The sequence below is a fragment of the Hippoglossus stenolepis genome, chromosome 8 (assembly GCF_022539355.2).
Source record: "Hippoglossus stenolepis isolate QCI-W04-F060 chromosome 8, HSTE1.2, whole genome shotgun sequence".
Taxonomy (NCBI): domain Eukaryota; kingdom Metazoa; phylum Chordata; class Actinopteri; order Pleuronectiformes; family Pleuronectidae; genus Hippoglossus; species Hippoglossus stenolepis.
This window is the reverse complement of record NC_061490.1, coordinates 12,556,140-12,569,015: the sequence shown is the minus strand read 5'-3', so window position 1 is coordinate 12,569,015 and position 12,876 is coordinate 12,556,140. Positions and strand designations below refer to the sequence as shown.

The 12,876-nt window shown below is 43.8% G+C and overlaps 1 protein-coding gene across 16 annotated transcripts in view; it reads left to right on the top strand.

Moving 5' to 3' along the window:
* Positions 1–12,876, top strand: part of phactr4b (phosphatase and actin regulator 4b) — a 28,821-nt gene that overhangs the window by 2,307 nt on the left and 13,638 nt on the right. For 3 of the 16 annotated variants that reach the window (XM_047340977.1, XM_047340986.1, XM_047340975.1), the window contains exons 2-3: positions 6,448–6,545; positions 7,606–7,650. In XM_047340977.1, coding sequence (XP_047196933.1) covers positions 7,638–7,650 — 13 coding nt within the window. In that variant the 5' untranslated portion in view covers positions 6,448–6,545; positions 7,606–7,637. Of the gene's footprint in view, positions 1–714; positions 764–1,985; positions 2,126–2,426; positions 2,500–3,420; positions 3,505–6,447; positions 6,550–7,605; positions 7,651–10,049; positions 10,304–11,250; positions 11,327–11,609; positions 12,299–12,876 lie in introns of those variants that run through there. The other 13 variants (XM_047340983.1, XM_047340982.1, XM_047340973.1 and 10 more) reach the window with 11 other exon arrangements.

Below are 12,876 nucleotides of genomic sequence, written 5' to 3'. Positions count from 1 at the left end.
GGGATCTTTGACCTGCAATATTGGCTTCGTGGTCTCGTTTGTGCGACCGTACCTCGTACGTCACATCCTGCCTCTGCCTGCTGCCCCGTCCCTCACTTGCAACACTGGAAAACGTCTGTTGTTGTGAACACGTCTGCAAAGAATCTCCTGCTGCGTTGCTCATGTGCGAACCCAATCCTCCAGAGTTCATGTCTGAGAGCAGCTCGTGCGTGGCAGCCATTTCACCCCAGGGTCTGTTGAATCTGGAAATTGGGAGAAATGTAGTTTTACTAATTGAACAAAATGTCATTATAACATGTACCTATATAATGAATAGCACAGTTATTATTATGATCAATTATTATTATTAAAAATAATAATAGCAATTATAATAATAATGATAATAATAAACAGAGAAATTGATAATCCCGCAGTGGTCTCATATTCTTTTCCATAGCTGTACGTTTGACCGTACTTTTATTTTGAAATTCGTGACCGGAACCCGTCGTGTCCTCTGATGCTGACTTTACGGGGGTCTCCCATTCACTCATCAGCAGAATCTTGAGTCGGTCCGGGGGTAGAGAGACATAGCGACACACAGTGACAGAGAGAGAGAGAGAGAGAGAGAGAGAGAGAGAGAGAGAGAGAGAGAGAGAGAGAGAGAGAGAGAGAGAGAGAGAGAGAGAGAGAGAGAGAGAGAGAGAGAGAGAGAGAGAGAGGGGGGACTAAAACGACTCTTTTATTCTGAAGCTCTTCTCGCCGTAGACTCGAGTCCAGCTCGCAGGTAAATGTTGTTTCAGCACAGGCGGAGTCACATGGAATCAGTGTGATCCGGGCGGTACCGTTAATATAAACCAGCGCTCCTTCTAGATCTAATAATTAGGACGTGTAGGATTGTTGGGGCAAAGATGGAAGACGTGATCTCTCTCCTCCTCCTCCTCCTCTTCATCTTCTCACTGCGCCTGCATGGCTCTGGTACTTAAGTGTCATATGAGAGATGGTGAATGTATTTCTTATTCATTATAGGCAGAGAATGATCATTTTTTCTATTCAAGCACAAAATAAGATATTATGGAGATATATAGTCATTAATTTAGTGTCAATTAAAGAGCAGTTTCTGTGATGGAGGCTTTTCAACAGGCTTTAAAAAGTGTGTTTGCACTCATATTGTATTTCCTATATTCACATTATTACTTATTGTGAGATTTTTTAAATCAGCAGAAACAGTTTTTTCTTCTTCAAGGACATATTTGATGAGAACATGTGGTAATTAATTTCTACTTAAAAGAGTAATATCTGTGTGAAAACCTACAGGAGCTCTTTTTACAACAGGTTTAAAAAGTGTGCTTATCTGTTTATCTCTTTTTTTTATTGCTTTATTGTGTTTATTCTCCCCTCCCTACCATAACATGCATTTCCTCTGCTCAGATCAGCCCCTGCAAGGGCCGGTGGTGTAATACCTCCTCCACAAGTAAATGTTCTCCTCTGGTTAAAAAGGAGAAAAAAAACGCTGCCTCATGTTTCCTCTTCCCATTGGAAGCCTCCCCCTCCTCTGTAATGGGCCATTAGGAGGCAACCAGGATGGTTAAGCTGTCAGCCGGGCCAGATTGATTTGGTTAGACCACAGATGAGACTGATCCGTGCCTGAGATTCCTCCGGAGTTCTCAGCTGAGCCGTCCCTCCTCCACCCCCCCACCCTCCCTCAGGCGGGGGAGTCAGAGGTGGACATCCTCGCTTCCTTCGAGCTGGAGGCGCTGAATGTAAAGCGCGTGGTGTGGTGAAGCTGCACTGTGTTGCACAGCGACGGGCCCCGCTCCGTTTCCCCCCCTGCAGTGCAGTCCTGCTCTCACAGGTGGAGGAAGAGAAAAAGTTTTGCAAAGGCGAGGGGGGGCGTGTTTTGGGCTCCTTTTTTTGGTGAAAGTGGGCCAGCGGTCCCTGCGGTGAGCGGTGCTTTTCTGGGGCAGGCTCGGTGATGACGCTCACCCGGCCCGGATTGGGAACACACACCCTCGTCCGTCCATTTCTGAGAGTGGGTGCGGAAAGTGTGCGGCTCGGATACAAACTGCAGAAAGCAAACTAACAGTGCTCGTCTGACTTTTTCCCCCCATCTACAAATCTGTCAGTGGTGCCTCTCTGGAGCAGGCCTGTAAGTATGGTTCAGCTCCGTCCACTCACTCAGGTAGTAAATCCCCATTTTTCTTAGTAAGAACGTTAATTGTAAGGAAGTCAGTTTCAGACAGAGCTCTCGAGTGTTGGGTTGATGATTTTTTTCATCCACTTCCTTAACGCTTTCTGTGCACCAAAACCCAGGCGCTAGCTGGAGCGAAACTGCTATTTAAAGATGGCATAACCCAGCCAGCTGCTGCCGTTTCCACTCCCGTTGTAATTGAATCAGCGCTAGTTGTGCTGCGCCAGTGCAGAGGGTGTGTTTGCGCGCCCCACAGAAGATTATACAGTCGGGACTTGTCGGCGGGCTGTAACGGCCACTCTCACGTACCTGATTGGTGGCTCCTATTCCTGGTGAGTGCAAGTCTGTGTGACAGGAAGCTGGGAAAGGAGGGAACGTACCAGCCGGTATCATCCGTCCTCAAACTATCATCCAGCAGGAGGATGTGGGTTCTTAATGTGAATTTCTAACAAGGTGGTTCGTGCTGATTGTAGAGTTGTGACGAGACAATACTATGTGTAGTGACGGCTGAAACTGAGGTTACTTATGGCTCTGTCTCTACGTTGAAGCTCTAACCTGGTGTTTTTGTTATTAATGGCTTGTGTTCGTTCAGGACAGTGAAGGTGACAGAGGTCCTGCACACTTTGGACAGAATCATCACTTCCATATTGATCCGCTCCGCTCTGCCGGGAGAGGGTTAACAACTCAAAAAGGGAACTAGGCCATCAACGTCCTTTTTTCACGGGCACATTCTGAGACTGGCTGCGAGCCTGACACTAACGGCAAGTGAAACAGAGCAATATTTGATTGTGGAATGCATCTGCTCCAGCCAGCTCTTCTTTTTCTTTCTCTCCGTCCCCTCCCCTTCGGACCGTGTATGTTGTAGTTGACATGCAGCGAGGCAAGCAAGTGTTGTGCATACATAACGTGTGACGCTGCGGCTGAAACGCTGGAAAAATTCTCTGTGTGTTTGCAGCTCTGCCCCCTCGCTGCCTCAGAAATCCGCTCGTATATACCTTTCAGCCACCGAAGATATTTTCTCCTCCCGCTCGGCTCGATCATTTTTGAGGCATGCAGCCAAGGCTGTGGCGGGAGTGTAAAAAAATTCATCTCCGACCACGGATACATCTGACTCCTCTCAGCGGTGCGAGGGTTTTCCTCCAGTCGGTTTATTGTAGCACAAAAAAACGACAACGCTTTAAAGGCCATTTCTATGTGGCCGTAGGCAGCTTTGTTGGCCCAAGTGTCGTTATTAACGCTTCTTCTTTTGATAGGGAAGTTAACCTTTGACCCTGCCAGTAAATCGTCCTGCAAGAGGAACACAGAAGAATACAGAAACGCTGAAAATTATTGTACAGGTAGGAAATCGAGTTTTACAAGCCTGACTTGTGTGTGACAATGCCGTACAGACGCACATGTGCCTCACAGACAGAGCTTTGATTCATGGCGGGATATTGATCACTGATTACATCAATAGTTTAGTGATGGGGCCTCCCTTGGCTTCAACCTTGGAAACATCACAGAGTCTAAAGGGGCTTCTGCTCTTATCTCTGCGTTCATTGGAAACAACATTAGCCTGCGAGACGCTGTAGTTGGTTCGATCTGTAATTGACTCAAATGTCAGATGTAGAGAGACAGAGGAACTGGAGGAATTCAGTGGTGTTGTTAATGGTTGGGGTTTGGGTCACTTACTTATTTTTTACTGGTGCATAAAACAGCATTTTCTCACAAATCTCTGCTTGTTTTTTTCAACTGCCCCAAAAGATCTGGTTTTCATTGTGTGGCAGCTATTTTATTGTAAACAATGGATCATCAGTTACTGTGTAATGATTCTGCCAAGTGTAGAATTTAGAGCTGCAACTAGTAATTATTTGAAAAACATTTTATTTCATTTGATTTATTTTTATTATGGGATTCATATTTTCTGTAAATGAGTAGTAAGTAAGAGTAGAGTAAAATTCATACAATTCCCTCGAGCCCAAGTTGCTAAACAATCATTTTACAGTGATGTAAAAGCATAGACTGTAAAAAGATGGACATGCATGCAACATAATCTTGATCGCCCTCCTGGTGGCTGGTATAGGTATAGCACAGATCAGTATAGTATAGGTCCTAAACCCAGCGTCCTCCATCTTAGCCTTTAAGATAAAGTATGGCTGACAGGTTTTAATTAGTAATTAGGTGCTGTAAAAATAGGGTGTCATTATTGACAGCTGAGACTGATTCTTGATTGGTCGAGTGCGTATATAGGCGGGACCTTGATACAGCGGCTCAACTGCTGCGCAGACTCTTTCCACAGAAATAAAGCAGAACTGAGAACTGTACATTTACTCTTTCGACAGATACTTTTATCCAAAGTGAAAGAAGGACAAGAATAGAAAGAAGTTATAACTTTTTAATTGAACTGAATGAACTACTTCAGTGATTGATTGGCGAACAACATTGTTTCCAATTTATGGATTAATAGACTAAGGGTATGAGCTAGAGCTGGAACTAATGATTATTTTCATTATTGAAGATTCTGTCAATCCTCTTTATTGATTATCTTTAAGATGTAAGTGGATGTCTTTACATGTCCTGTTTTTTATTCTTCTCAGCAATCACAAAACAAGCACACAGACATTTAGTTTAAAACCATGAATGGCAAATAAATGCTTAATTTCTTCACTTTTGAGGACAGAAAACCGTGAACATATTTGGTGTTTTCTTAAAACAGTCAATTGACTATTGAATGTGTTTGTTGAAGTTTCAGCACTAAAAGAAACGGCTTTCAGTTGTCTTTCCATCCGACCTCATTAAAATCCATACCCCCCTTTTTTTTCTCTTTAAAAATGAGCAGAGCAGATATTGATATTTCCATCCTTTTAAAAAGAAGTAGGTCCAACATGTGCGGCATGAAGTAAAGTCTGCTAAGTTGCTCCGTTTCTTTTATGAGAAGCTTTTTGTGTTCCAGTCTGAGACGGGCACTGGAAGTTCTGCTCATAACAGCGTCTGTCTGTTGGTGCCAAACTCGGTCTCGTCTCTGAACTGAGTCAAATCGCAGCTGACTCTGTTTCCTCCTGCTCGGCTGCTCTCTGCCCCGGGGCTCTCTGTCTGCCCTGTCTTTCTGACACTGCCATCCAAACAAAGGAAAATCATCTGCCTCCGTTTTAACCTGTACTCAATTAACTTGTGTATTTGTGAGTAGCATTCAACCGATCTCCTGTAACATAGACTATAGTTGTGTCTTTAATCCCAAGAGAAACTCCCTATCTAATAATCCTGATTAAACAGATATGGTGCATTTGTATGGTGCTTTTCCACATCTACCACTTCAACCACAAGTCACATTCACCCATTCACACAAAGCTTGTACATGCGTCTATATTCTATCGACACAGCCGTCAGGGACAATTTGTGGTTCAGCATCTTGCAAGAGGAGAAATAGTTGTCAGTAGTGGTGGCACATTCTGCACAGTTAAGAGTTACAGTTGTCCGGAATAAGTTCATAGCTGCAGGTCAATATCACATTAGCAGGTTTCCAATGAATTCCTTTATTTTTTCTCAAAGTTTCTAGGGAATTTGCTTCACCAGAACAGTCGATAACTAAAGTAATGAATAAATGATCCACTTCAGGTTTTTAAAAGGTTTAGCCTGTGGTTATGAAGTGACGCAGTTAATTATGTTGCTGAAGTGTCTCGAGGAGAGTGCTTAGACGTTTTGAGTAGTTTCAACATTGTCTGAGTGCTGATTTTAAGTCGAGCACCAGTATGACGTCCTTTATTGTCCCTCATGAGATAAAATACTGTTACACCAGACCTGCTCAAGTTCGTGACACTATACAGAAGTAGCGAGCGTGTTCACGTTCGTTCCTGAGGTTTGGTGTTGTACCTCTGGCTGTGACACCCATACCCAGTGCTGCAGCTGTAGGTAAAGTTTGAGCTGGAGTCTGACTGGCCTCTCAGCGCAGTCGTAACCCGGCGGCTCTGCTACATGACAGATAGAGCGGGTGGAGGGTTTTGTTAGCATCTTAAACTGAAGCTTGATGTCATCATTATGCTGCAGCCCATTTACACCTTGTAGTTTGCTCTCTTCACGTTCGATCATCGTGCACATAACACTTGATGTCCGGTTTAAATGGGGTCTTCGTCTTCAAGCCAAGACTTTATCATTGAGATATGTTGCGGGGGTTTTATTCTGGCAGGGATGCATCCAAGTTTCTGGGAATCCATGGTTCCCCATTAATCTTTAATCTTATTCTTGGCAATGCTCTTGGTTTATGACTAACTATGATCTCATCTTTTTTTGTTTTTCCTCACCAGAGGGGTCACGATGGATGGAGCTGCCGTCATCATCAGGAGACCTGAATGAGTACTGCTATACCGCTACCACCCCCGCCCCATCCATGACTTTCTACTGTGTATGTATGCACCTTACATATATACTTCAAAAGCCCTGTTAATGATTCTATGTTTATTTTTTAGTGTAATGTCACAATAGGGCGATAAAACTATATCAATAATTGTCACAATATCAATTTCATCAATTGCAACATAACAAAAATCCAAATATATATTGATCTATTTCTTATGCATTGTAGGGTTGCCGTGGTAGCCGGTGTTACCGGTGTTATATAATGTCCAGGCACATACCCATTATATAACTTGCCCACCGGGCCACTTCATTTCATAAACTGACTTTATAGACTTTTTTATAGTCTGATGTTGAAGTTAGAGTTATAAAGATGTAAAGTCAAATCTAAAGTCACTCAGGAGCAAAGATCTGTCTTTAAACCTAAAAAATATTGTGACATTTATCGCAATAATTATCAATATCGATTGATAGGAACATTTTGAACTTGATTTGATCTTCCAGCCCTGTGTCCCAAACCCTGAGTCAAAAATTATCATTACTTGACTTGAAAGATGAAAGAAAAAGCTCAGATTTTTTAATGGGCAAAAGTTTAAAAGTAAAAAAAAAAACGTGAGCATCACCTGCAACCTTTCTATTACAATCTTTCAATCATAACCACGGTCTTGAATTCATAGAAATTGGCATAAACTGTATACGTGAATCCAAATCATCAGCTAATGTCAAAAGACCAATGGAGCAGTTAATCTAGTATAATAAGAAGATGTGATTTCTTCAGCTAAATAATGTGACTACGTGACTGTGGTTTGACTTTTAATTTGACTTGACAGTGGCGGAGAATTCCTGGGTTTATCTTTGGATGCTTCACATGCTTTTATACATGGGGAAGATAACTTAGGGCTTTCAAGGAATTTTAATGAAAACATTTAACAGTAAATATCTCATGAGTTCAGGACCACAGACTTGATGTTTTTTTCTTTTTGAATCATCACTTGCAAAGAAGAGTCTGAGTAAAAACCAACTGACCACTGCGACTCCACTGCTTTAACAGAAAGTGTCTCCGCTCTCACTCTGAACTGGTGCTGATTTCTCAAACTGTTTTTTTTCAGGAACCGTCGACTTGTGTGCCTCAAACTCTGTAATGGAAAATCGTGGTGAGTACCAAGTTGCTCGTTGTGGTTTGTTAAGTGCAGTGTTAATGCTGCGGGCAGAGCTGTAGATCCACTCATCTCGCTGTACATTTCACTGTGTTTATGGGCTCTGTCTGGCCTCGCACTGTTTATGAGCCATTCAGGACTACAGCCATACATCTTCTCAACCTCCGAGTCTGACTGAGGATCAGTTTCCCCCGCTAGGCTTAGCGTGTGTGTATATATATTTGGTGGTATTTGTTTTTTTAATTTATTTAGAGTTATTTAAGTTTTTATGTAACTGTAAAATATCAAACCTCAATTGCATTTCTTTGTCTTAAGGACTTGATAACGACATCTTTGAATAAAAAAAAATATTATTCTTTTAATATATTGACCATCTGTATCGGAAATTTCTTACTCCCTATTATCGGCATCCGCATTAATAATCCATGTTGGTCAGGCTCTAGTTTCTGGTTAAAACCACCTGCAGCTCTTCAGTGAGAAAGTTTCCTTTTGTAAAATTGATCTGCCAAAAAACTTGGTAAATATGCCAAAATGTGTTTTTTATGCTAAGCCATTCATTGTGGTTGTTACTATCACTAATAAGACTTCCTGTGGCTTCTTCACAATAAAAGCCTTACACAATGCTAAACACTACAAAGCTGTGGAAAACATCTACAGGTATGTTGTGAAAGTGTGGGAAATGCACCAGCAGAATGTGGCAAGCGTGTTAATGTACCACTTATTTGCTTTACTATCAAGAAACAGGTGACATCACACTTTTTAATCCATTATATTTATATTTAATGTATTTACTAAAATGTCCTTGAACAGCATACTTTAGAAATAGCTGATTGTTCTCCCTCCTGTCCGTACTCACTTCATCCTTTGATGCCTTATCACAATCAAAGAAAATGCCTGTATACATATTAAAACTCTAAGCATATACAGACATATGTATATGAAAAACATGTTTGAAAAAGGCTTGATTTTCTGCCATGAGTGAGACTCATGTCGGGCAGGGCCGCGTACGTGCACATATGTTCGTGTGCACCTGGCTCAGCTTGTCCGCCTGCTGAAGTGGCCTGGCCCAGTCTCTTATCCAGGTCAGGCCAACAGGTTCTGGACTCATGTGGATTGGCTCAGCTCTCTTTGGAAGGTGGCCCGATGTGAAGGCTGTATGTGGGGCACGAGGAAGAGGAAAAGGAACGCTGCCGAAACCCACAAGCACACACAAGCTCTCCGTTTTTATAAACAGCTTGAGATGCAGCCAAACGCTCGGAAAACTCTGATCCATCCAGGCGTAATGACACAGCTTGATTCTGTGGATTCCTCCAAGGCAGAGTCGGACAGGGATTTCTGAAGACACTCGAGACCTCAAAAGGAATCGAAGCACTAATTCAGGGGGTCCAGGACACACACTGCTGGTCTCTAGTTTAGAGAAAGTGGTTTCGCTTTTTGTTTCTTGCTTTCCTGTTTCCAAAAGGGGCAGCTTTCCTTGGCAAACAAAGTCAAAGTCATGCTAATGCTACCAAAGTCTGCTCATATTGTGATAAGCGACTTGGAGATGTGCATGAAACGGTGTCTGGAGGCATGAAGGGAGGTGAGCAGCATGATAAACACTGAACAACACCAGTGGTACTGATATTGACGTGCATACAGGATATAGAAACCAGATTGACTTGCGATCCTTCTTTTCTCCTTTAACAAGTTGTCATCGTAGCAGCTGCAGTGCTGCGGTTGATCCACGTGTGTTGTTCACGCTCACATGTAGCGATGGGGAAGCATCCCAGCCACACTTGACCTTTACGCTGCTCCACTAAAAGGTCGCCTCTCTGATCTCGTGCAGTATTTCCCCTGATTGAGGCCGTTGATTGAAATCGCTCCAGTTTTTTTTCCTCCTCCATCCTTCACAAACTTTACATATTCAAGAGTGGATTCTTTAGATGCCATCTTTATCTCTATCATCTGTTCTCCTTGTCAGCTCTATGAAGGGAAGAAATACTGTTAACAGTGTGTTAGACCCATAAAAGTTTTCAGGCCAAACAATGTGGTCTCAGCTCTGGTTTTTAGTCTGCTTTTTTTCCGAGGTGGTTTTGTCCTTCTATTGTTTTTCTGGTTTGGCCTGAATCATTGTTGTGATCATGCGAGCCCTTGTTCTCCTGAGACCCAATGCCCCATCATAGCCAGATCACATCGTACATTATTGGATGTGCACATTGCACCACATGCTGCAGTACACGCATGAAATTGAAAACATACTGTAACTCGTCTTTCTCCCTGGAATGGTAGGCATCCCTCTCTCGGTGAACGCTGACCTGTGCTGTGAGCCAAGGAGGGAGGGTCAGGGAGAGAGGGGGGAGTCCAGCTCCTAGAGAGGGAGGGAAGGTCTTAAGGAGATTGCGAGAGGGAGGGGCCGAGGAAGGTCTGAAGTGAAAATCGTAGAAGAAGGGCAGACGAGGAACGGAGAGGAGAAAACAAGAGATAGACGGACAGGGGACAGGGGACAGTGTAGAAGAAGGAGGAGGAGGGCAGGTGTCGCTGCTGATCCGCCCGGTGTAGTGTGCACATATTTGGGTGCAGGACAGGTCGAGGCCCCACAGGGGCTGGATCATGGGACAGAGCCTTCGTGTGGAGACTCCAGCTCAGGACCCACAGAAACACAACGATGGCGGTGAGTTTCTGGACTCACTGATGCACGTTTTGTGTACTGTGCACACTTATACATCCCATTCCTATTGATTTTGAGCTTTTCAGGGCATTTTAAGTTTAAGGAGAAATAAGGTTTTGGAGATTATATAATCAACTTTGCACAGTCTCCTCTCCCACTCTCTACCCCCTTCACTTTCACCACCACAAGGAATGTTAAATCATCAGGATCACGTGGATGAATCTCAGCTGTGTTTTCACACTCTCATGCTCTTATTTTCTTATCTGACAATGCACAGGAACTTGGATTTAGTTGCCGGATAGATGTTTTATTTAAGGAATTGGGGATTTAAGCTGAAATCTGTTTGGATCCACCAGTATTTTCCCTTTTTAATTAGTAAACCATTTTCAAGTTGTAAACAGACCCAATTCATCTTTGAACAGAGGTCATGACTTAGTGAAGTAGTGAATTCACAATGTTTTTACATAGAATAACATTCTACGATTTATTTGACTTAGTGGTCAATGATCAACTGGTTTTCGGGCCCACAAGATTCCACAAGGACCACTCACGCAGATTATAACCACTCTGTGCAGTCAATAAAATGGATAAAGTCTCATAATCTGCACAAGATTAGGGTTATAATAGGTTGTGTTTCCCAACCATTGCGCCCTGTGGAAGCAGGTTTCTTATGTAAGTGATTGGGATTGGGGCTGCAGGGCTCGCAGGTTGGATAACGGCCAGGGTCCTTTTTTTTAAAACAACAGTTTTCTTTGACCACATGCTCACCTGACCGCACAGCCGTGACTCATTGAGTCATGAGGTCAGAGGTGAATCTGGCCTCTCTGGGATGTGTTCGAGAGGGTGAAAGGTGGGCGTGGCTTCAGGATGAGGCTACGTCAGAGGAACACACACGAGCGCAGTGTCACATGCCCCCCGTGTTTCCTGACTGGTATGCCTTATCTTGGCAGGCCTCCTGATTGCAGAGCATGACTCCTAGGAATCTGGTTGTGGATTTGTTCTGAATGGAAACGTGTTACATCATCGGTGAGAATATGATTTAATTTCTCTGGCGTTTCAGTGTCGTACCTTCCAGCACTGCGTTTCCACGAGCTGTACAGTTGACTGTGTTATTGAGTGTGAGGGGAAGAGGTTGTCTTTGTTCTCGGTCACAGAATCAGGGTGGAGTGCTGTTTCCTCCCTGTGTTTCCAGGCTGGACCCCCCCCCCCCACACTTCCATAAGTCCTGTACTTTTTCACTGTTTTCTAGTTTTTCTTTTTTAACCCGTTCCCACAGTGACACACAGCTGTAGTGCCACCACACACCAGACCTCCTCTCACCACAGCTGAAACAATGACATGTTGGAGAGTGTGTCTTTGTATCTGTGAAGAATTGTTTTCAAGGGATCCACGGCTCTGTTGAATGTGATAATTGAGTTGGATGTACTGTACTTTGTGTGTGTGTGTGTGTGTGTGTGTTTCGGGGGATTGACACGTTTTACAATCGGACAACACTGGCTAATGTACAAATCTTCTGAGGATACAGTAATCTTTTCAAGCGGACGCCTGCTGCACGAGCCGAGCCGGCTGGGATCGTCATCGCTGCAGTGCCTCTCGGAAGCGTGGGGCCTGGCACAGTCGGCTCTTATCCTGCTTCACTGGCTTCAGCTGAGCCGCAGTCTGCTGTGTGAGAACCTCAGACTCTGGATCGCCGGGAAGCTGTCTTAAAGCAACGCTTAATCTGGATGTTATGGCAGCTGGACTGAATCCCAAGATCTATACCTTGCCAAGATAAGCTGGATTTCCATGGTGCGGACGTGTTTCTTGAACCCGGACCCTTTCTGATGTCGTTTCCTGCGACTCGACCCGCTGGGATTTCTCTTCCTTGTTGATTTGATTGTTGGGATTTATACAGGACAGTTGGTTAGTTGGGGTTGACAAATGCTCCCTGCTCTCCCATGGCATGCTGTTTAAAGTCCCACCATCATGCAAGCTGGACACTTAACGCCCCTCTTCCAGGTAGACGAGTAATTTCTTTTAAACTTTTCAGGAATTTCAGAGAAAAGCTGTTTTAAATTGGCAGGAATGGATGAACTTGTGTATTGGAGGTTTTACAGACGGTCGAGTTTCTAAACACTATGTAAGCATTTGGGTCAAATTCTACCCTGCCTGCAGCCCTGAGGTAGCCGTGTGCAGAAGCGGTAAAAGACTCTGTCCTGCAGCTGCAAAAATAGGTTTGAATCCTGTGTCAGCTGCCGTCCACCAGGCTGAAAAGTCCCCCAGCGAGATCCTGAAACCCTGCCCGCTCTAACTTCCCCTCAGTGAGTCAAACAAAGAGTCGGTCAAGGACCAGGAATGATGTTGTGTTGTTATGTTGCTGTGTTCTTTATTGCACTGCTAAATAAGCCATATCAGTATTGTTGGAGTTGTGTGAGGAGAATATATTGTTGTGGGAATGGGAGTATTGTGGAGAAGACTTCCTGTGTGTGTGTGTGTGTGTGTGTGTGTGTGTGTGTGTGTGTGTGTGTGTGTGTGTGTGTGCGTGCAGGAGTCTGGATGTTTTGAATCGGACCCTATTCTCCCTCCACTGGTAAATA